The sequence below is a fragment of the Microplitis demolitor genome, chromosome 3 (assembly GCF_026212275.2).
Source record: "Microplitis demolitor isolate Queensland-Clemson2020A chromosome 3, iyMicDemo2.1a, whole genome shotgun sequence".
Taxonomy (NCBI): Eukaryota; Metazoa; Arthropoda; class Insecta; order Hymenoptera; family Braconidae; genus Microplitis; species Microplitis demolitor.
The window spans coordinates 3,603,106-3,625,018 of NC_068547.1; the positions used below are offsets into that span (position 1 = coordinate 3,603,106).

General features: G+C 29.9%; 5 protein-coding genes across 6 annotated transcripts; 4 read left to right on the forward strand and 1 right to left on the reverse strand.

Annotated features, from left to right (window-relative positions):
- Window positions 1-3,015: 3,015 nt before the first annotated feature.
- LOC103576592 (rRNA 2'-O-methyltransferase fibrillarin) lies at window positions 3,016-5,730 on the reverse strand. 2 transcript variants are annotated; one of them, XM_008556884.3, is made up of 6 exons: window positions 5,605-5,730; window positions 5,015-5,221; window positions 4,747-4,925; window positions 4,485-4,658; window positions 4,009-4,254; window positions 3,016-3,379 (listed from the first exon to the last, which is right to left on the reverse strand). In XM_008556884.3, exons 1-6 carry the CDS (start codon window positions 5,606-5,608, stop codon window positions 3,209-3,211), a joined length of 981 nt encoding a protein of 326 aa, XP_008555106.1. In that variant the 5' UTR covers window positions 5,609-5,730; the 3' UTR covers window positions 3,016-3,208. The 2 variants fall into 2 exon arrangements, with proteins under 2 accessions (XP_008555106.1, XP_008555105.1); XM_008556883.3 differs by having other exon boundaries at window positions 5,596-5,730.
- Window positions 5,731-5,918: 188 nt separating this feature from the next.
- LOC103576594 (uncharacterized) lies at window positions 5,919-9,048 on the forward strand. Its single transcript, XM_053737773.1, has 7 exons — window positions 5,919-6,221; window positions 6,323-6,430; window positions 6,811-7,007; window positions 7,076-7,345; window positions 7,422-7,629; window positions 7,773-7,981; window positions 8,052-9,048. The coding sequence occupies exons 1-7, from the start codon at window positions 6,186-6,188 to the stop codon at window positions 9,028-9,030; spliced, it is 2,007 nt and encodes a 668-aa protein (XP_053593748.1). The 5' UTR covers window positions 5,919-6,185; the 3' UTR covers window positions 9,031-9,048.
- Window positions 9,049-9,137: 89 nt separating this feature from the next.
- Window positions 9,138-10,595, forward strand: LOC103576595 (polyglutamine-binding protein 1). The gene is made up of 6 exons (XM_008556886.3): window positions 9,138-9,319; window positions 9,406-9,518; window positions 9,590-9,765; window positions 9,845-10,025; window positions 10,104-10,246; window positions 10,342-10,595. The coding sequence occupies exons 1-6, from the start codon at window positions 9,247-9,249 to the stop codon at window positions 10,532-10,534; spliced, it is 879 nt and encodes a 292-aa protein (XP_008555108.1). The 5' UTR covers window positions 9,138-9,246; the 3' UTR covers window positions 10,535-10,595.
- A 46-nt stretch (window positions 10,596-10,641) lies between these two features.
- On the forward strand, window positions 10,642-21,893 carry LOC103576597 (uncharacterized). The gene is given in 13 exon segments (XM_008556889.2): window positions 10,642-10,928; window positions 14,282-14,497; window positions 14,565-14,979; window positions 15,274-15,840; window positions 16,100-16,151; window positions 18,094-18,164; window positions 18,251-18,305; window positions 18,384-18,599; window positions 18,767-19,115; window positions 19,512-19,586; window positions 19,661-20,132; window positions 20,214-20,300; window positions 20,685-21,893. Coding segments are annotated over 13 exon segments (2,805 nt in total). The 5' UTR covers window positions 10,642-10,873; the 3' UTR covers window positions 20,860-21,893.
- Window positions 12,986-17,048, forward strand: LOC103576596 (ubiquitin carboxyl-terminal hydrolase 22). The gene is made up of 7 exons (XM_008556887.3): window positions 12,986-13,485; window positions 13,557-13,724; window positions 14,072-14,204; window positions 14,282-14,497; window positions 14,565-14,979; window positions 15,274-15,840; window positions 16,100-17,048. The coding sequence occupies exons 2-7, from the start codon at window positions 13,605-13,607 to the stop codon at window positions 16,155-16,157; spliced, it is 1,509 nt and encodes a 502-aa protein (XP_008555109.1). The 5' UTR covers window positions 12,986-13,485; window positions 13,557-13,604; the 3' UTR covers window positions 16,158-17,048.
- Window positions 21,894-21,913: the final 20 nt, after the last annotated feature.

The window sequence follows — 21,913 nt, forward strand, 5'->3', positions numbered from 1 at the left end:
TGACGTTGTAATGTCAAGATATTTTTACATCCCATTACACGTGTGTACTCTTGAAGTCCGTCTAAAAATTACAAACATATATTTATATTTTACAAATTAATTAGTTAAAAATTCAAATGAATGTAAGTTAAGAAGAATTTTTTTTTCTTTTTATGAATAAATAGAAAAATTTCTTAATTAAATTTTAAACTTTTAAAAAAATTTAATAAATTACTTGGTGAAATATTGCAACCAGTAGCAGCATTATCGTGGACATGTCTTTGAACTTTAAAGTTCTTTGAATAATATTGAGCTTTACCGATATCTTTAGTTATATTTCTTCTATAATTAACTGGTCGAGAACACTTCCCACCTTGACAAATAGTTTTAACTCCGGTATTCTCGGCCTCGATATACAATTCAGGAATCGCAACACAAGTATCCGTATTTTTTAACGGTGATAAATATATGGTATTCTGTGAACATTGTTTACTTATAGATGAAGTATTTCCGTGTTTCTTCGACACTTGAGCTCGTGACTTAGCATCTTTTGATGACAAATCCCGATTATTTTCCGCAACTTTAGTATTAGGGACTGTAGTTTTTCTAAGATATTTTATAAAATCATTAGTAATTTTTACATTTATAAGTTTTACAAAACTTACATGCTTGTAGCAGAATTTTCATTACAAGGAACACAAGGCGCGTAACAAATTGTTTGTTTTTTAAATCCATTTAGTTTATCTTCATCAATTAATGATAAAAATCCACGAAATAATGCATTTTTTACAGCGCTCTCATATCTAAGTTTGTCTTTCTTTAATTTTTCATTTTCTTTACGTGTTTCTGATAACTTCTCTATCAGCTAAAAAATTAATAAAGTTAACAACTCATTGAATTCATCTTAATGACGTTAATTTCTGAATGAACTATAAAATATCTTAATTTTTATAACTACTGCAAAATACTCGATAACCCCTCTCCCATCAGTATTCAGCCCCCCCCCCCCATTTTTACAGTGGGAAGAAAAAAAATTTCAAAAATAGACAAATTAAAATATTTAATAACTTTAATTTCACGTTTATCTCTTTCTTCTTTTTCTTCTTTACGTTCTCTTTCATTTTGTTTGCTTTGTCTACTAAAGTTATCCAAATCATTTGATAATTTCGGCTGTGTAATATTAATAATAACCGGTTTCTCTTTAATAGGAATTTGTAAATTTGTTTGAGATGACAAATTATGCTCATAAGTAACAGACGGTCTAGAAATAATTGACAGACTAGAAGTTTGAACCGCTTGATTTTCATGATCAACGGATGCTCGTAAAATAGATAATCGTAATGCAGAAATATCTGTTAATTTCGAAGTATCAAAAGCTCTAGGTGCTTCTGGTGACCGGTTTAAATTTTCGTAGGTATTAGTCAGCGATGATTTATCTTCTGGAATTAAAGACAATGGTCGTGAAATTTTAGTAGAAGCTGAAGCCCCAATTTGAGATGCTTCAGATTGGAGTAATTTATTTTCCTCAGATACTGCTGCTGGTTTATCTAGTACTTCAGTAGTAGACATATCTACTAATACTGTATGGCGATCGAATGATCCAGTTGAATTATCAGAAATAATTGTCTGACTTGCAGAAATATTTGCCAAAGCCATTGGAGCTAATTGGGACTTTGATGATCTTGATCTCGACGGCTGGTTATTTAAATCTTTATCTTCTCTTTCAAGATTGATCTTGTCATCGTCTTTGTCATTATCATTTTCATCTACAACTTCTGTATTAGAAGCAACTGGTAGAGCCATATATACATTTTTAACTTCTATTTCATGATCCGAAGCATTTTTAGATCCAAGTGCATTAGCATTTGTTGACTTCGCAACTGAAACAACGACAGAATGTTGAGCTGTAACATGTTCAGGCTGGGATATGTGATCACTTGAAATTTTCAATGACGAAGACAGTGAAATTGTCGTCACGTGCGTTACTGCAGTCGATGACTGGACGATTTGCGATGGAGTAACAGATGAAATAAATCCTGGCGCTGGTTCAAGCAAATCAGGTTTGAATGTAACCAGTCCTGCAGCCTTTGTCGCATTGGCCTCGATATCCACGGGCTTTGAAACATCAGCTTCGGATGCTACATCCTCTGGTCTTACGTCACGAGTTTTCTTCTGTTCTTCGTATTCAGTAATCAATTGTCTCAACTCATTCAATTCGCGGTTCTTTACTTTCAACTCAATGTCCTTCGTGGCTAGGATCCACCTTAGATCATTCAATGCACTTTTTGTTGAGTTTAATTTTTTCTGAATACCGTCGATCCAATCTTGGAACTTAATTAGTATGTTCATAATAACCATCTTAAAATTTAAATTAAACGTTTTATTTAAGCAACATTAAGTTGTTATTTGTAATTTAAAAAAAACCTTTAGTTCTTGCTCATGACTTCCGGCTAAATTAGCCAAAGCCGCAGCTGCTTCTTTAATATTTTCAATTGCTTCATTTATTAGTTCATCTACTTCTTGATATCTAATTAATAATCATAGTGATGATAAATCATAATATTAAATAAAATAATTGATAAGTAAAATTTTACTTATTTAATTGTGAACTATCAGGTTGATCAACATCTTTTTTATCTGATCCAGATTTAATTTCATCTTCTGTTACACTTTTTTTCGACGATGTCTCATTATTTTTACTTGAACCAGAACCATCAGCGCCATTTAAATTCTCTTTACTTTTATCATCTTTATCGCTTTTAAAATAACTACGGTGTGGTAATTTATCTAATATTTTTTCCCATTTTGAAAGTGTACTTTGAAAAAATGGAGTTTTATCCATCAAGTTGAATAGTCTATTTAATATTAAAATTTTGTTTGATGAAAAACAAATGAAATTAATTGTAAACATTTAAACTCTATAAGTTTTATTAAATTTACATCGAATCGACGTTAAAAATTTTTCTTAAATTTATTCTAACGCTAATGTGATATATATATATATATAAAGATATTATTAAATGACACAAACAGTCGTAAGTTAAACAATAAAAAATATTTTATTGATTTAAATATTTCTTTTCTTATTGTCTAGTATCAAAATTTTTTTTGATAGGATTTAAAAAAAATAATTGTGAAATGTTATGTATGTGATTTACAAAAAATTTTGTATTTTTTAATAATAATAATTATATCCTTAAATTAATTTATCTTAAAAATTATACAATATTTAAGCGGCGATTTTAGGCGGTGGCCTAAAAACACCGACAACAACCGCGTGATCTCTTTCATATGGTTCAAGTGTGATTTGCTCTTGTGGCTTTAATTTATCTGCAACGAGTTTTTTGACTTCTGCAGCAAATACTGCTTCTGGTTGAGCTGTTGAGTCTATACAACTAGCCTAAAAAATAACAATAATAAATAAACAAAAATAAAAACAGTTATTTTCAATTACAAGCGGCAGAGTAGCCAAAGTTCAGTAGCTTTGAGCATGAATGCTCTTTAGATGAATGAGGCGCGGGATGAAAATCTAATAACCGGTAAAATGAGAATTTTATCAATCACTAGAGCTTCGTCTGTGCCAACTCTATCCTGATAGCAAGATTTTCTGGTCAGAAAGTTGATGTCAATTAGTTTCAATCAAATTGACGACAACTTATCAATAACTTTCAGCTTTTATAACTGTCGACTACAAATTGTAACCAACTTTCTGAGAAAATCGAAGGCAACTTTCTGTCAGTTTATGGAAATGCCAATTTTTGCATCAACTTGGTGACAATTTGCTGCAGTAGACGGTCGCCAACTTGGCTATCAGGGTGCTAGCATGGGTTTTCTATGATTTCTCAGTACAGTAGGCACAAGTCGAGTCACAGCCACAAGTTAAAAAGGAAAAAGAGCTAGAGTATAAAAATAGGAATGAGCTAGGGAGATTTACAAAGAGAAATTTTGTAAAAAACTGAAAAAGTTGTACAAATAAAGCACACAAACAATAATAATAATAATTTTGAATTATTTAAAATCAATAATTACCTTAATAGAAATAACAAAATGTCCGCTATTTTTTAAGAAATATTGAGCATTCAAACCAACGATTCTCGCTTGGTCAGGCTGAGCAACATCAGCAAAAATAGTATCTACCATTCCAACTAACATTCTGTATTTATGAGGATGTCTCGCATCTTCGATGATTGGAATAATATTCGTTCGTTTTTTAGCGACGTTAATAAGATCTCTACCAGATCTGTGTGAAAATTCTACTGCGTACACGAGACCTTCCTACAAAATGAGATAAAAACAATAATTATTATTGTTATTATAATTACGATACATTCAATGAAATATATAAATGTAGTGTCGTATACGCGTATAATTAATTAATTAAAAAACATTAATCAATAAAAAAGTATACTTTTAATTTAGCATTACTTCGACACCAAATGAATAAGAATGAGTTCACGTGGCTCTAATGTATGCATCATAAATATGTTAATATAAATATATATTACCGGTCCAACAATATCAGCAACGTGAGAGACGGTCGTTCCGGAAGCAGCACCAAGATATAAAACTTTACTACCCGGAGGCATGTGGATTTGATCAACTCCGCCAAGGATCGCAGCTGCAAGCTTTGATCTGAACGGATTCCATACTCTGTATTCAGTTTTTTCTCCATTCTCACCCTGTAATAAATAAATTAATTGATTAATTTAATTATTAATTATCAATAATAAAGTAAATAATTAAAAAGAAATAATAACAAATAATTACATCAACGCTTATTCTTTTTTCTCCATAAACTTCTGAACCAGGTACCAAATTCAAAGTAACCAGCGCGTCTTCTTTACCTCTGGCAATAAATACTCCTTCGTGACGATGTGGTTCTACGACGACAGTTTTTCCTCCTTTGAAACCACCACCTCCTCTACCTCCGCGACCTCCTCCACGTCCTGGTAAAAATTTTCATTAGTAAAAAATAAATATATAAAAATTTTTAAATTAAATATTTATTACAATCTAGTAATGAAACACTTATTACCTCCTCGACCACCACTTCCTCCTCGAGGTGTTCCTCTTCCACCAAAGCCTCCTCTGCCTCCGCTACCTCCACGTCCACCAAAACCTCCTCGGCCACCGCTGCCTCCACGTGGTGTTCCACGTCCGCCAAAACCACGGCCTCCACCACCACTACCGCCTCGTCCTCTGAATCCGCCACCTCCACCACCACCTCCAGCTGGTGAAAATCCTGAAATAAATTCATAGTTAATAATAAATTACAAATAATGAAGACGCGTGTAATAAAACTAGTAAAATAAATTGAACCACGTGGCTGCGGTTTTAAGTTACTCCAAAACAATAACAATAATAATTAAAATACAAAATAATGAGAGGAAATAAATCTAGATTTTCATAATCAAATTTTAAAAAGTTACTTTTAGTTGATTGAATATTAATTACTTATTATTTTTTAGTAAAATAATAACCATGCGGTTTAGGTTATCGGCAAGTAGACGCGTGGTAAGGAATTAAGTTATTGGTGATTTATTAAGAAAGTACAATAAAAATAAAATAAAATTATTGTGAATAATAATTAATTAAAGCTAATAAATAATAAAATACCTGGTTTACCCATTATTTATGTCGATTAATCTTCAAATAGTTAAATAAGTGTGTACTTTAAATATTGAGAACGATTTCAATCACGTGTACGCGGTAACGCGGCACTCATGCACAAGACTCACGATTACTATAAATAGCGGAAGTTCAATTTACAGCCATCTTTTTTCCGCCCTTTCTGCTTCGCCATCTATATAGGGTAAATTCCGGGATGCGCTGCGCGCAATGCGCAGAAGTAACATAATTTAGCGCGAAATTTGAAAACTGATTTTTTTTAAATAGATCTCGATGTCTCGAAATAGAAAATCGATTGTAGTTTATGTACAATTCAAAATAAAAATACTATCATTTAATTTAATTTAAGTTAATATGAAGTAAAAATTATTATTTTACTAATTCGTTAATTAAATTTATTGAAATTTATTTTTTAATTTGAAACTTAAAAAAACATAATTATTGATTATGTTGTAAATAAGAATGTATTTTTAGAATTAAAAATTTAAAAGTAACCTAAAGAAAGTTCATAAATAACGGGAAAATTTTATTGGATTAGATAAATAAATAAATATATTTTGAAATAATTATTGCTAATTATGAATGAAGAATTTGATGATGAAGTTGTAATAGAGGTAATTTATTTTAATGTGGAAATTTTTGTTTAGATAATAAGTAATTTTAGGTTAATAATGTTTACTTGTAACTTGTATTGTTTAATTTTCTTTTTTTACAGGGCAGTGATTTGCACAAAGCGTTAACAGATGTAGGATTTACTGATTTTGAATGTACTTATGTAGATAGAAAAGATTTTTATGAAACTGAAGAATTAATAGATACTATGGTAAATACTTATAATATATTTCATAACAATGAAATTTAAAAAAATTTACGCTCTGATTTTTCCATTATCTTAACACGTATTTTTAAATTTTTACTCTAGTCACATTTTATTTATTAATTTAAAAATTTTAAAAATTTTTAATTGTCAGTTAAATTTACACTCATGATGTTGAAAGTAGCAGTCATTAAAAAAATTTCTTCATTTTCAATAAACAGAGTAAATACTCATGCAAAAATTTTTAAAAATGTCTGTGAAGATTTTTTATGAAATTTTCTGATGACAGTTTACTTGGTAATTAGAAACATTAAAATTGTCAGGTGTCGGCTACTTTCAGCCTCGTATTATAATAACAATAAATTATTTGATTTATTTATTACTAGAAATCATCGGAAATAAAGAACTCATGGTTTAAAAATTTTTTCACGCGCCTGAAACCAAATATATGGAACAGACAGCCACTAAAAAATAGCCATGGAGTAGAAGAGCTTGAAATTATTTTACAATTACTGCCATTATTAGATGATCATTCATTAAATATACAAAATATTTTAAAAGAACGATCTCCATGTAGTAAAAAGTAATTTTTAAAAATATTTACTTCATTGATAAAGTTTAAAAAATCTAACATGATTTAACAATTTACAGATACTCATTGTCGTCATCAATTATTTTTTCCTCTGCAATTGCAACAAGTACTCTAGTCTACAAACAATTGAGATTTCCTGTTATCGTAACTTGTTCTGCAATTTCCGGTGCTTTGTTATACTATCAGTATTGTAATAAATCGAGAATTAATGATCTGAAAAACTTGGTGTCAATACAAAATAATATTTATTGGCACAACAAAAAAATATTTAGAATATTGAAAAATGATTTCAACATTAAATCGTCTCCAAATAAATCAAAAAAGATAAAGTACTAGAAAAAAAAAATTAATTACATTTATATTTTATTAATCTATTTATTGAATTTAATTTTTTTAATTTTACAGTGACCTTGAGGTGCCGAGATTGAAATATCTCCAGCCAATGTGTGAAATTTTTATAAAATCAATTAAAACAATAGCCTACTCATACTATAAAATATCACTACTTATTATAGAATTACTTTCAGAATCATTAGATACCAGTAATTTATTAACTAATTTTAATAATGATGCTTTTAAAATTAATGGAGAAATAACTTATGAATCTCTGAAGGTAACAAATTTATGAAATATATAATATTTAGATAAAAACCGGAATCACATAAATTTTTATTTTAAGACTTGAAGAATATTTAAAAGACACCAACAAAATATTTTTTTTTCTTATTATTAATTACTATTTATAATTTTTTACAGCAATTTTATTATATATATATTTTAATACAATCAGATATGATGCATCTCATATCTTTACTTTACAAAAATAATTTAAATAATCATAAATATTTATCAAATAAAATAATTAAATTTCTATTACAATTACTAAAACCGTATGATGTAAAATTAAACAAAATTATTGAAGAATATAAAGGCTGTGGTAACAAAAAAGTTCATTATAAATTAAAGTAAGTACCAATTATATTTTTGATGATGTACAATAATTATTTTTTACTAATAACAATTATTTTAATTCAGAAAAAGGACTGGAACTAAATGGCAAGATTTGTACATAAATATAGACTTATTATCCCGGAAAATTCAGTCAGCCTACAGTAATGTGTCATCAATAATCGATGACATTGATGATTGCCCAGATTTCGAGGAGAGCGATGAATTTTTAAAACATTTAATGGAAAAAATGAATGACGTTTATAAAGAAATAGATACTGCGCGTAACTTTGCCGAGTTTAATAGACTACTGATAGGCAAATTTTTAAATTCCCAAGCTGCCAAACCACCTGAAGATGAAGAGGCTCAGTATCTAGTGCCAAGAAACAAAGAGCTGCCGGTTGTCTTTGATGAAGATCCGCAGATTATTGATGAAGTTTTTGAAGAGTATATCAAAGAAGAATATTTGAAGCCTTTGTATCAAGATAATGATGTAGATTCTCTTGAGCGAGCTAAGTTGGATAAACTTCTTGCTAAAAATTTTATGAGTGAATTGAAAGAAGTGTTGATTGATAGATATCAAAGTATGTCTAAACGTGAAGCTCGAGCTCTTATGAAGTATAGGAAAAATTTGAAAGATATTACAGATGATGCTGTAGCAGATGAAGACGAAGAAGAAGAAAAAGAGAAAGAAGAAAATTCTTTAGGTGGAAATAAAGTTCAGCAGACATTTAATTATTCATCACCTCCACCAGCACCTCCATTACCAGTTATCAATAATAATTTAGAAATAAAAAGATTGAATCGCCCTCCAGTACCATTACCACGATCAATAAAATCAACTTCGGTAGATAATAATGAAAATAATGACCAAAAAATATTAAATAGTAATTTAGAGTCAATAGTTAATGTAGCGAGTGAAAGAATATCAATTAATATGAATCGTGGGTTTAAATTTCCTGATTTTATTTCTGCTGAAGAAACTTTCGTAGGTAGTGGGGAAAATTCTGATGAAGAATTAGTTGATGATAATGATGATGAAAATGATAATCAAGTACTTAATTAATTATTTAAATGTAAATTTGAATATTTAAAAAAAAAAAAGATTTTATGAAAAAAATTATGGCGCGAATGTTTATTAATTTAAATGTACATGTAAATACGCCTTTATTTACGCTTTGGTCTATGAAGTTTGAGTGTCAACAAAAATTGTATTATTTGTAAATAATAAATTTTTAATTTTAAAAAAGTTTTGAAAAGAATTTAATTTAAAAATATAAAAATGCCGCTTCCTGCAGCTCTGGCTGCGAGATTAGCAAAGCGGGGATTGATTTCCAATGGTTCTGAGAAGGAAGGTAACCTCTAAATTATTTTATTTTATTAATTTAATTAATTAATTAATGGATAAATTAATTTATGTAAGTAAATAAAATTATTGTAGCGGAAACTGTTCAAAAGGAGCCGAAAAAAAAAGTCCATGAGGAAGTGATTGCTGAGGACTATGATAATATGAAAGATGAGATTGAGGAGATTGATTTGTCACAAAAGTTTATGGTTAGACTTTGACATAAATTTTTAATCAATTAATTAGCTGTCAGAATTTAATTAATTAATTTTTAATCCAGGGATATAGCGGGTGTCCAAATAAATACAACATTTATCACGAATGTACGAAAAAATGTAAAGAACTATGGGGAGCTGGACAATTACAACCTTCGGAGAAATATTTAAAACTTCAAATGAAGTTGTTACAAAAGTATCCATTACCTGAAACATGGAAAGCAGTTTATGACCCTGGCTTGTATGTTTTAAATTATTTTATTTTGAAATGGAGTTTAGATTTAATTCAAATCCTCTGAATAATTTTTACTCTGCTGTAGAGGGCAACATTACTACTGGGATTGGTCATCAGATTTAGTATCTTGGTTTCCTCCAGGTCATCCTAAATGTCAAATATCACAGCCTGCGTCTCAGTTACGCGAAGAATTGCATCTGAAAGCTGCTGATCAGGATGACAATATGTCTAGTGAAGACAGTGGCAGTGATCAAGAAACTATGGATGTAAGGAATTAAGAGTATTTTATATTTTTTATCAGTTAATTTATTAAATCTTATCTTTTCTTTGTTTTATTTGTTAAGATTGATGAGTCAGAGTCGAAGAAAGAACAAAAAGTATCAAACAGAGATCGATATCGATCGTATGATAATAGACGAGGGTCAAGAGATAAAAAGGACCGGCCATTAGATCCGATGGATCCAGCTGCTTACAGTGATATTCCACGGTAATTTATTATGCGATGATATAAAAAATATTTTATTTATTAGTAGATGTGTAATTTCATTCAAATTTAAATTATTTGTAACTTTCATTTTTTAGAGGAAAATGGTCTGATGGACTTGCGCGTCATAATGAAGCAAAGACTGGAGCTGACACAACTGCTTCGGGACCTTTGTATCAAATGAGACCTTATCCTAGTCCCGGAGCAGTATTGAGATCTAACAAGGCACCTAAATCTGATACTGAGGCGCCCAGTAAACCCAAAGTTGCTTTTCCTGAAACTCCAGAATAATTTTGTTATTAAAAAAATTAATTACTTTAATAAATATTCACTTAATAAATTAATTATAATAAAAAACTTGTGTCTAAACTTTATTACCACAAATAATTTTATTCAATGTAACTTTTTTAGACTTGCGAAACAAAAAAGATGCTTATTTAAATTTAACTGCGCATCCACAGTTTTTCAAAAAATACAAATTTTCAAAATAATAGACGTTTCATCTCCAGGTTCGAAAATTGGTGCTCTTTATGTTGATGAAAAAGCTAAATAGTTAATGCAGGAATTTTTACTGCGGTAGAAAATTTAAAGCTGTCGTAAAATGCATATTATAATTTTTCAATTTAAAATATGGACAGTTTTTTTATAATTAAATATTTGACATTATTCAAATGAAAAAAAAAAAGCGCGTGAATGTAACTTGGTTTTGTGATATCTATAAGATGACAATTTTGAGGCTATTTGATATCGATAAGACACCAAAATGTCGATAAAATAATTAGAAATTTGTCATCGAAAAAATATCTGCTTAGAAGACTCGACACAAGTGGCGGCAAAAAGTAAATTACAAATAATTGTCTAAGTCATCTAAACGATTTTTTAATTGAAAAAACGTTTTTGGCTGAGAATAAAGAAAACAAATTTCCTATGGCTCCTAGTACCAACATCTGTATCTTGTATTTATATAAAAAAACTTAACTTTGATACAAAATAAAATTTGTCTTGTTCTTTTAAAAGACATCTTCATGACATCTTAAAGTTGTCTCTGTATTACTTGGGTGGCTAACAATTGGCAATTTTTTAAATTTTTAAATAACCAAATAAATTCTAAATAGAATAAAAATTAAAAAATTTTTTAATTTCTTTATAATTAATTTAAAATTCATAAATTGTTTCATGTCTGCTACATTCATACTCATAAAAAAAGGTTTCTCAAATAAACATCGTATTAAATTTAAACAAAAAGTTGTCTTTTTATTCCAGTTTTACTAAGTATCCTTTATTTTCTTATATTAATTTTATTTCTATCCAAGAAAATTTTGCGCGTGGTAAAAATTAAAAAAAAAAAAAACTACTAGCACGTCTGTTATGTCCTCAACAGCCTCAGGTGCCTCCACCTGTTAATTAATTAGTAAACTCAAGATATATAAGAAACGCGCATTTAAATTCCATTTGAAATAATATATTAATATCCTACAACACTTGTTGCGTCTTAACAAGATGAAGTAAATAAATTAAATCACAAATCGTCGTGGCACATACTCATTAAATTATATATTTTTATTATAAGAAAGTTAAATAAATAGATGGATAAACTTTATTTTATATTTAGAGAAACATAAATACAGTTTGAGTGGTCTTGGAACGTTTTCTGTCACCTGATACTTAAAACCTAAACAAAACACACGCATAAAAATCATGAATAGGCCCTTGTTCTAAAGTTAACAGTAAATATGGTTATAAACAAATACATACTCTAAAAGCAAACAAGAAAAGGAAATATATAATAAATAAATCTTATTTATAAATGAAAACCATATCACAGGAACTTAACTATTATTGTTAATATATATATATATTTTTATATTAAATAAAGAGTGATTCATATAATAAATGAATTAATAGAAATATTGAAATATAGCATTAGAATAATTATAATGATGTTTCACGATAAATGATAATGTCAATTGTAACGAATAACTAAATATAGAATAATTATAGAACACACCTCTGATAGTCTAGAATATTTAACCGAATGATTGTATCCAAGTACGGGAAAATAGAATATAAATAATATAAGTAATAAGAAGATATAGAATGGATAAAGTAAAGAACGTAAATGTATAAGCTTATATCTCAAATTCGTATTAGTAGAAAGTATAAATGTATAAGTATAATATTTAGTAAAGAACATAGATATATAAGTATTTATACATTTAAGCATGAGTGTGAACATGAGAGTAGTGGGGAGAAGTTGGAGAGTGGAGGTCCGAGATCTCTCTGCCGTCTGATGTAACTTCACTTCTCTCCGAGAACTCTTTACGAATACAACTGTTATTACTGATCAAGTTTTATCCATACTTTATAATAAAATTCAGTCTTCAGATAAAAGTTATTTTATCAATTACATCTATCCTTAATCATAGTTTAATTATTTCATTAAATAACAATCATAATCATCATCATCGTAGTAAACAATAAATTTATCCACTGTTTTCAAATTCAAAATTTGGTCCCGCGTGACAACGAACTGCCCACTGTCCAGGAGGTGGCGTCAGCTCCGATCCTAGTAACCTCCCAGGACATAACACGTCTATAAAACGTACAAGTGTTGCAACATAACTGCATGCAGTGCTGCCAGAACGTGCGATATTTTTACCCCCTCCTGAGATGAAATAGCATAGAGTGTAATGGCAGGAGGGGGTAAAAATATCGCACGTTCTGGCAGCACTGTGGCAGCACTGGGCAGCACTGACTGCATGTAACGTGCCCGTAATAAATTTGTGTATACATATATTTATTTATTTATATACGATAAATGTATATAAATGTGTAGGACAGCAACCAAAAACACATCTGTGTGTTGAAAATCATCCAATTTCCTGTTCTGTCAGACGAAACTCGATAATTCTAACCTCAACTGAACATAGAATTTAAATTTAAAAACAGGTATCGACAGTAGTGCAACAAAAATAGTTAAGCCAAACAGTGTTGGGGGCTCACGCGCTTTTCCATGTCAACGACACGCGCTTTTCTTTCAAGGCCAGCGTGCTTCTCCCCTCGTGAAAAAAATAATTCTCCACACTCATTTAACCAACAGTTTAAACAACCTCGACGTCATCACCTGGGCACAAGTATTAAATCTGTTGAAAAGTTATATTTTATTAACAAAAATAAAACCAGCGGTGGAGGTTACGGGCGTCGACAGCTGCATCTGCACCAACACCAACGACAATTAACGGGTGAGAAATTTAAAAAATATAAAATTTGCTGGAGGTAAATACGAGAAGATAAACGTGCGAATAAATTTCAGAGTTTAATTTATCAAATTATCCGAGTCCGAGGCACACGTCGGACTGAGATGAGCGACCATGGCTGCATACACTTGAATAATTTCAAAGCTGCTAAAGGAATTCAACCCTACAAAGTAATACATTCATACTTTGTAACCAGTACCTCAGCAGAGGCGCGTATTAGAAAGGTATTATATTATTTTATATTTTTATTAATTAATAAATATAATTATTGTGTAATTAGAATCACATTTTGTGTTGGTTATCATAGCCAGGATCTTACGCCCTCTACGATGATTTTATTCTTGTAGTCAGGTCATTTCTTATATTTTTAATGACTGAAATTTTTATCTTGTGATCAGGGTGTCTAAGTACCAGGTGATGGCACTACTTACCTACTCAATGGTATTGTCAGTAATGTGCGTAATAGAATACGCATTTGTTATTCATTAACTTTTCCAGACATGGAATTAGAACTTGGGCCCGTTACTTTTTTTACAGTACATTCAGTAATTAATGACGTGATTTTTTTCAGGCTGTAAGCTGTTTGTGTCATACCTGTAAATCATACAAAGATCGTCTTCACTCCTGTTTGCACTGTATATTTTTTGGCTGCTATGTCAAAGGACACATACAAGAACATGCGAAAACGAAAAAACATTTTTTAGGTATTTGTAATTATAATTATAATTATTATTTTATTTAAATTGATTATTAATTTAATTTAATTTAATTATGATTGAAGCTGTTGACTTATGCTACGGTAATATATTGTGCTTCCAATGCGGCGATTATGTGTACGACCGTGAGCTGCTGACTGTCGCTAAAGCACAATGGAGCGAGTCAGCAAAATCATTGTGTTTAGGAGAATTTTATCGAGCTTGGGAACCGACACAAGTGGAAGCCGATTTACTCAGAAAACATCCAAGACGGCGACGTGTTGTAGAAAATTCAACGATTGGTTGTTATTTTTAAAAAAACATTTTTTTTAAATTTATTGCTCATAACTAAAATAAAAATTCTTGTAGGTCTGAGAGGTCTGATAAATTTAGGGAGTACGTGTTTCATGAACTGTATCGTTCAAGCATTGACTCATACTCCATTGTTGCGGGATTATTTTCTCGCGGATCGTCATCACTGCCCGCAGCCAAGCCGCTGTTTGGTTTGTGAAGTTTCTCACTTGTTTCAAGAATTTTACTCCGGAAGTAAAGCGCCCCTGACACTACACAAACTCTTGCACCTGATATGGACTCACGCGAGACATCTGGCTGGTTATGAACAACAAGATGCTCATGAATTTTTCATCGCCACTCTGGATGTCTTGCATCGTCACTGCGAAGCTGCTCCAATTCTTGTCAAGGACAATCCTCATCATTGTAACTGTATTATTGATCAGATATTCACCGGTGGATTGCAGAGTGACGTCGTGTGTCAGTCTTGCAAGTACGCTGCTATTTTTAATTTTTATTTACACTGATATCCAAGCTAGCAATCTACTGCAGCAACTTGTCATCAAGTTGGTCGAGAAAATTAACATTTCCATAAGTTGACATCAACTGGTCGCCAACTTTCATTAGTAACTTTCTGGGAAAGTTGGCAGCAATTTGCAGTTAATAGCTGAAAGTTGTTGTCAACTTGATAGCACTTAATTGACATCAACTTTCTGACCAGGAAGTCTTGCTATCAGGATACATTACAACTAAAATAAAATAAATAAAATTAATTATATATTTTCAGTGGAGTCTCGACGACAATTGATCCATTCTGGGACATATCTCTAGATTTAGGTCCTACTGCTGGTGCCTCCGGTTCAGATACGAACGGACCGCCCACATCTTTGCTCGACTGCTTGGAACGATTTACCCGTGCTGAGCATTTGGGTTCGAGTGCTAAAATAAAATGTAGCAAGTGTCAAACTTATCAAGAAAGTACCAAACAACTGACGATGAAACAACTGCCGATCGTTGCCAGTTTTCATCTCAAGCGTTTCGAACACTCCAGTATTCAGGATAAAAAAATTTCAACTTTTATTTCATTTCCGGAGCAACTTGACATGACGCCTTTTATGTCGCACCGACGTAACGGCAACAACAATAGCGCTGATATTGAAAAAATAATTAAGAATGGTGAGGATACGGCATTCAGTGATAATAGATATTCATTGTTTGCGGTTATTAACCATGAAGGATCTTTGGAGACTGGTCACTACACGGCTTTCATTAGACAGCAACGTGATCAGTGGTTTAAATGTGATGACCATTTGATCACTAGAGCGAGGCTTAAAGATGTTTTAACAAGTGAAGGGTATGTTTTTTTTTATTTGTTAATATTTTTACACTGTAAAAAATTTTTGGAGTTTCGTGTGAACGTAGAGCGGATCACTCCGCTGAAGAGACAAAATCCATATTTACTCCGTATGTAGAGTGATTTTTTCTAAGACTCCGAGTGATGAAGTGAATTCGGACTTAAATAAAATTCGCAATCACTCCGTATCAACTCCCGATTTTTTACAGTGTATATATTTCATACTATTTATTAATTAATAATATTATTATTGTTTCAGATATCTATTGTTTTATCACAAACAAATTCTTGAGTACAGCCGTAGAAATAAAGTATGAAGAATTGATCATTGTATAATTAATTTATTTATTTTGTTTGTAATATTGATACTTTTTTTTTTTTTTTTTTTTTTTTCTCGTTTTGCTGTTACTGTGAGATAGTTTCATTAATTGATTGCGATAATTGCTTATTCGCTGTACTGATTTACTGCTGATGATGATGAAAAAAAAATAATTTTTTTTAATATTTACAAGAAATGCAAAGTTGTGTTTCAAATAATTATGTAATTTGACATAAAAAACGCGGAGAAAAAGATTCGTATTTAATTACGAATGTTAATATTCAAATATAAAATCCCGTTATATTTATAAATATATATGGAAATATATATGTAATTACCGGATACTTGATGATTATTTTAATGTTTAAATAACAAAGGAATACAATTAAATGTATACTGTAAGTTTACTGAGGAATTACTTACGCGAATTTAAATGATTGATCCATAGGTGTAAGGTTAGCTCAATTTTTTAAAAACAACCCTATCTTTTATAAATCATCGACTGTTAATCTAATTGTCGAGAACGATAATTAATGTCTAAATAATTGATTAAATTTTCCTTCCCTTTGCCATTATAAATTACATATTGATCTAGCGAAGATTAATTTCGCACGTTAAAAATAATAATTATTTATTTATTTACAATTAAAGACTGCAGGTACAATAATGAGTAATGAATAATGATAATAAATAGCGGCAAAGCGGTGATTGATAAAAATCTGTGTTTGTCACAGATGAATTTTTTTTATCTGTCAGATAAGCTGTGTTTGCTATCTTTGGTCTGATCATTTTTGTACAAATGAAATAATTGAAAAAGAAAAAAAAAACTAATTACGACATGAATTAAATAGTAAACATTTATATTTTATTTTTAATGCGATGTAGTTCGCCTGACTGTGTACAATAAAGTAATGTTTAAAGTAGATTTTTTTATTTATTTGTTTATTCATTTCCTTGCTATATATTTTATTAAAAAAAAAAAAAAAAACCATAGTTATTAATAATGGCTTGAAAATATTTTTATAAAGAATTTAAAGCTCCAGTCTCCAGAGTATTAAAATCCCACGAAGTATAGAGACAACTTTAAGATGTCATAAAGATGTCTTTTAAAAAAACAAGAAAAATTTTTTTTCTGTCAAAGCCAAGTTTTTTTTATATGAATAAGACATACAGGACCTACCCAAGTAGCACACTTGGCTTTGTGACATCTTTAATATGACAGTTTTTAGGCCATTTTTTTTTTGACTTGTTGATAAGACAGTAAAATGTTGATAAAACGATAAACAAATTATGTTACTGAAAAAATATCTGCTTCAAATAGTGAATACACATGACGACAGAAAGTAAATTACAAATAACTGTCAAACGTCATCATCTAAACGATTTTTTAATTGAAATGTCTTTTTTAAAATGGGAAAAAAAAAATACAAATTTCCTATGATTCCTAGGATCAACACCTACGTCTTATTTAATTAAAAAAAAACTTGTTTTTGAGATAAAATAAAATTTGTCTTGTCCTTTTAAAAGACAATTTTATGACTTCTTAAAGTTGTCTCTATACTACTTGGCTAGGAGTCATAGAAAATTTGTATCAGATCTTATAATCAGATATTTTTAAGTGACATGAAGTTCTGATTACTTTATCAACATTTTGATGCCTCACTGATTTGTCAAAAAAGAACTTGGAAATTGTCATCTAATAGATGTCACAAAGCCAAGTGTGGTACTTGAGATGTCATGTTCGATATTTTTACCGCCACATTATTTTAAATTTCGATTAATCGCATACTTAAAACTCTACTTTGATTTTTATCATGACAAAAATATTACTAGCAAATTATTGCCTATAAAATACCGAACTTGCATCATATAATTCCCAATAAATCACAATTTTTTTTTTATTTTACAATAACAATTTAAAAAAAGAAAATTGTATCTATAATTTTATTTTTGAGTCACGTAGTCATGAAACAAAAATGGACGACTTGACATTTGGGTCGCACAGGTAAACAAATAAACTTAAAGTATTCACTTTCAAATAAACAAAATAATTAAATGACATGTTTTATAAATATTTTTTTATTCATCTAGACTAGTTCATCTTGATCTTAAAGGTGCACCACCACGAGTATCTTATTTTGAAAAGGTATAAATTACAACGCAAATTATCATTTTTACGTGAATTTTAAAAATGGGTATTTAATTAGTTAATTAATTAATTTAGTTATTCCCATTGCTGAGGACATGGGGAGCTACTGGATTATTATTAGAATGGGAGGACACATTTCCATATAATCGGGAATTGTCTACTATTGGGAGCAATGGTCCCAGTAGTCTGGGTAGCGGATATACAATTCAAGAAGCTCAGCAAATTCTTCAAATCGCTGGCGATTGTGGTCTAGCTGTCATACCTTTAGTTCAAACATTTGGACATCTCGAGGTACAAATATCAAAATTTATTTTATATTAATTTAACTAACTGCACACGAGGACAAAAAAATTCATATTTTAAAATGTATGAAAGTACAGCAGGCTGTTGACAATTTTTTGCTTTTAATTCTTTGTCATCTTTTGTATATTTATTATATAAGATTATTTATTTTAAAGTTTGTTTTAAAACACGACGAATGGAGATCATTGAGAGAAGTAGAAAACTTTCCAAGCTCAATATGTCCATCGAACCCTGGCACTTTACCTCTTGTAAAATCACTAATCCGTCAAATAGTTTCCTTCCATCCTGACATACAGTATCTGCATATTGGAGCTGATGAAGTCTGGCATCTCGGTCTGTGTGACGTCTGTTCTAAGCGGGCGAGTTTGAGTAAACATGGAAAATTTTCACTTTACTTGGAACATGTAATGGCAATTGCTCAGTACATTAAAGAAATGTATCCATGTTTGAAGATTATCATCTGGGATGATATGATGAGATCAATAGGCTTAGAAGCTCTAAATGGTATCTTATATTTCTAGTTCTTTAAATTTTCGTTACATAACTTTTTAACTTCATTCAATTTTCCGAAAATTAATTAATTTTTATTGTAAGATAAAATACCCAGTACCCGATCAGAGAACTAGTACCCGGTCACTTATGTATTTATATATCTATATATACTAAATTTTACTAAATATATATGTATATATATATACAAATACATTGAGTGATCGATTACTAGTTCCCTGATCAGGTACTGGGTCTGTTTCCTTAATTAATTTGAAAAAAAAAAAAAAAAAAAAAAAAAAAAAAAAAAAAAAAAAAAAAATTCCCGCATTTTTTACAGAGCGTATTTAAATTCAAATTTATTAAGAGAATTTGTTTCCATTTAAATATATGATTTATTATTATTATTAGAGCATTATGTTGGAAAATATTTGGAACCTATGATATGGCATTACAATTCACGTGAAACATTTTCTCTTTCCCAAGGTAATATTTTAAATCAACCAATTAAATTTATTCATTCATTCATTTATTTGTTAATTGGCTCAATATATTTTCAGAACTTTGGAATAAATTTAGTGCAGTATTTCCAAATATATGGGTTGCAACAGCCTACAAAGGAGCCACAGGATCAACACGCCAGCTTCCGGTGATAAGTCATCACATAAGCAATCACGAGAGGTGGCTGGAAGAGCTCGGTACTCATGTTAATAAAATAAATGAATTTCGTGGGGCTGCATTTACTGGATGGTCAAGATACGATCACTATGCGACAATGTGTGAACTTTTACCAACGGCGATACCCTCGCTGGCACTTTGTTTAAGAGTATGGTTGCACGGATACTCGGAACAAACGCACATGCAAGTTGCCAAAAGTCTAGGGTACATTGATCACCCGCTGCACATTAATCCGCAGATTAGACCAGCTCCTATTCCTAGTAATTTGTCGTATCCCGGGTGGCAATTAACTGGCGGTATTGAGTGGTTTTTAAATTTTAAAATTAAGTATGACAATACAGTTAACAGTGAACAGTAAGTATATTTTTATTTTATTAAATTATTTAGTTTAATTTATTAATGAACTATTTTAATTATTATTTTTTTTTAATTTAGAATATTAACGTGGATGAATCCATGGCAATTAGCCAATAATTATACAAATCCAATGCAACTTGAGAGTTTACTTCCTGCATTCACTGAGTAATTATAAATACATTAATAATATTTTTTCACCATACCTGTACCGAAAGTTTAAATTCCTGTCCTGCTTAGAGGGAAGAAATTCGTTCTTTTCTTTAATAACAAATGATAAAAATTAGCGCGTTGTCATTCTTCCTATTAAGAGAGGCAAAAATTTTAACTTTCAGGTGTAGGTCTAGTAAAAAATCGTATTCACAGCACGGAGGAAAGTAAGACGTGTCAATTCGTATGTTGCCGCAAATTATACACGTGGTTTAGAATGTCCTACTTTCCTCCTTAGATGTGTAATATACTAATTTTTCATGATACCAGTATTGAAACTTAGTCTCAGGATGAAACACGATTTCCATCTATGTATAATATATTTATATATTAATTTATTAGCATGCTGCTTGAACATTCATCATTAGAGTCTTACCTAAAAGTTCAAATGGAAGCAATATTTTTTGCGCCGACGATAGACGAATGGATTGGGACACATTTACAACCGATAAGGAATAAGTTATTAGAACTAAAACTTACTGTTGAGAACCAGATTAAAATTAATAGTCGTAGTTAATTTTATTTATTTATTTATTTAATTAGCTTTACTTTTATTAATTCAAAGACTGAGTTGTTGATGAAACAGTAACAGAGATAATAATGATCAGTGATCTCATTCAAAGCGTTCCAATTCAGCTTATTTTTTAAGATTAATTAATAATGATAATTATTATCTAACAATTGTAAATATAAATATTTTTCTCTTAAAAAAAATATTTATTTTTTAGCTACTATAGGCAAAGATATATAAATGTATATTCAATAATATGTCATACTGTCAAATTATAAAATTTATCAGTCAAATTAATTTAGTGTAGACTTTTAGACTACTCAGGTAAAAAAATATTGTAGTGATGGAAAGAAAATGTTTGAAAATTAAGAGCTTGATGTCTTAGCGCATCAGTTGTGGAATGTCCTGTGCACTAAACATTTAAGATGATAACAAATTTACGATTGATAAAATATTCTTGTATTTAAATTATTATTCTTAATAGCAAAGCTGATGACTTGCTAGACTTACAAGATTAGGACTTGAAAAATTATCTTGTAGGGTAGAGGTACCATTAGTGGCCACTGCTCTATTTCTGGACATGATGTACCTTATTTTAATCAATGAAAAGTGTAAAATAAAATTTCTATTTTAATATTTGGATAAAAGTATTTTTAAAAATTACTTATGTTTGCGCGCCTTGTATAAATTATTTTATTTAAACTTTTCAAGTGTCCAAAACGTCTTAAACGCTACCTTTTTTCGATAAGAAATCGTTTTGCTGAGTAAAATAATCATTGTAATAATTAAAATTTTAAACTTTTAATCAATTAAAAGTATTTTTAAACATAAATTATAAAATTCATAATTAATACAACATCTTTTGATTATAATAATAATCTGTGTAAAAAAAAATCTTAAAATTTTACAAAAATTTTTTCTATTAACTCATAAATTTAAACGACGGCTCATTTCTGAGGCTCACCTGGAATTTTTTGAAAAAGGTACAAGACCAGAGTTTTTATTGATTTTAAATTTCAAAAAAATCAGCTGACAATTTTTCATACATCAAATTTTTATT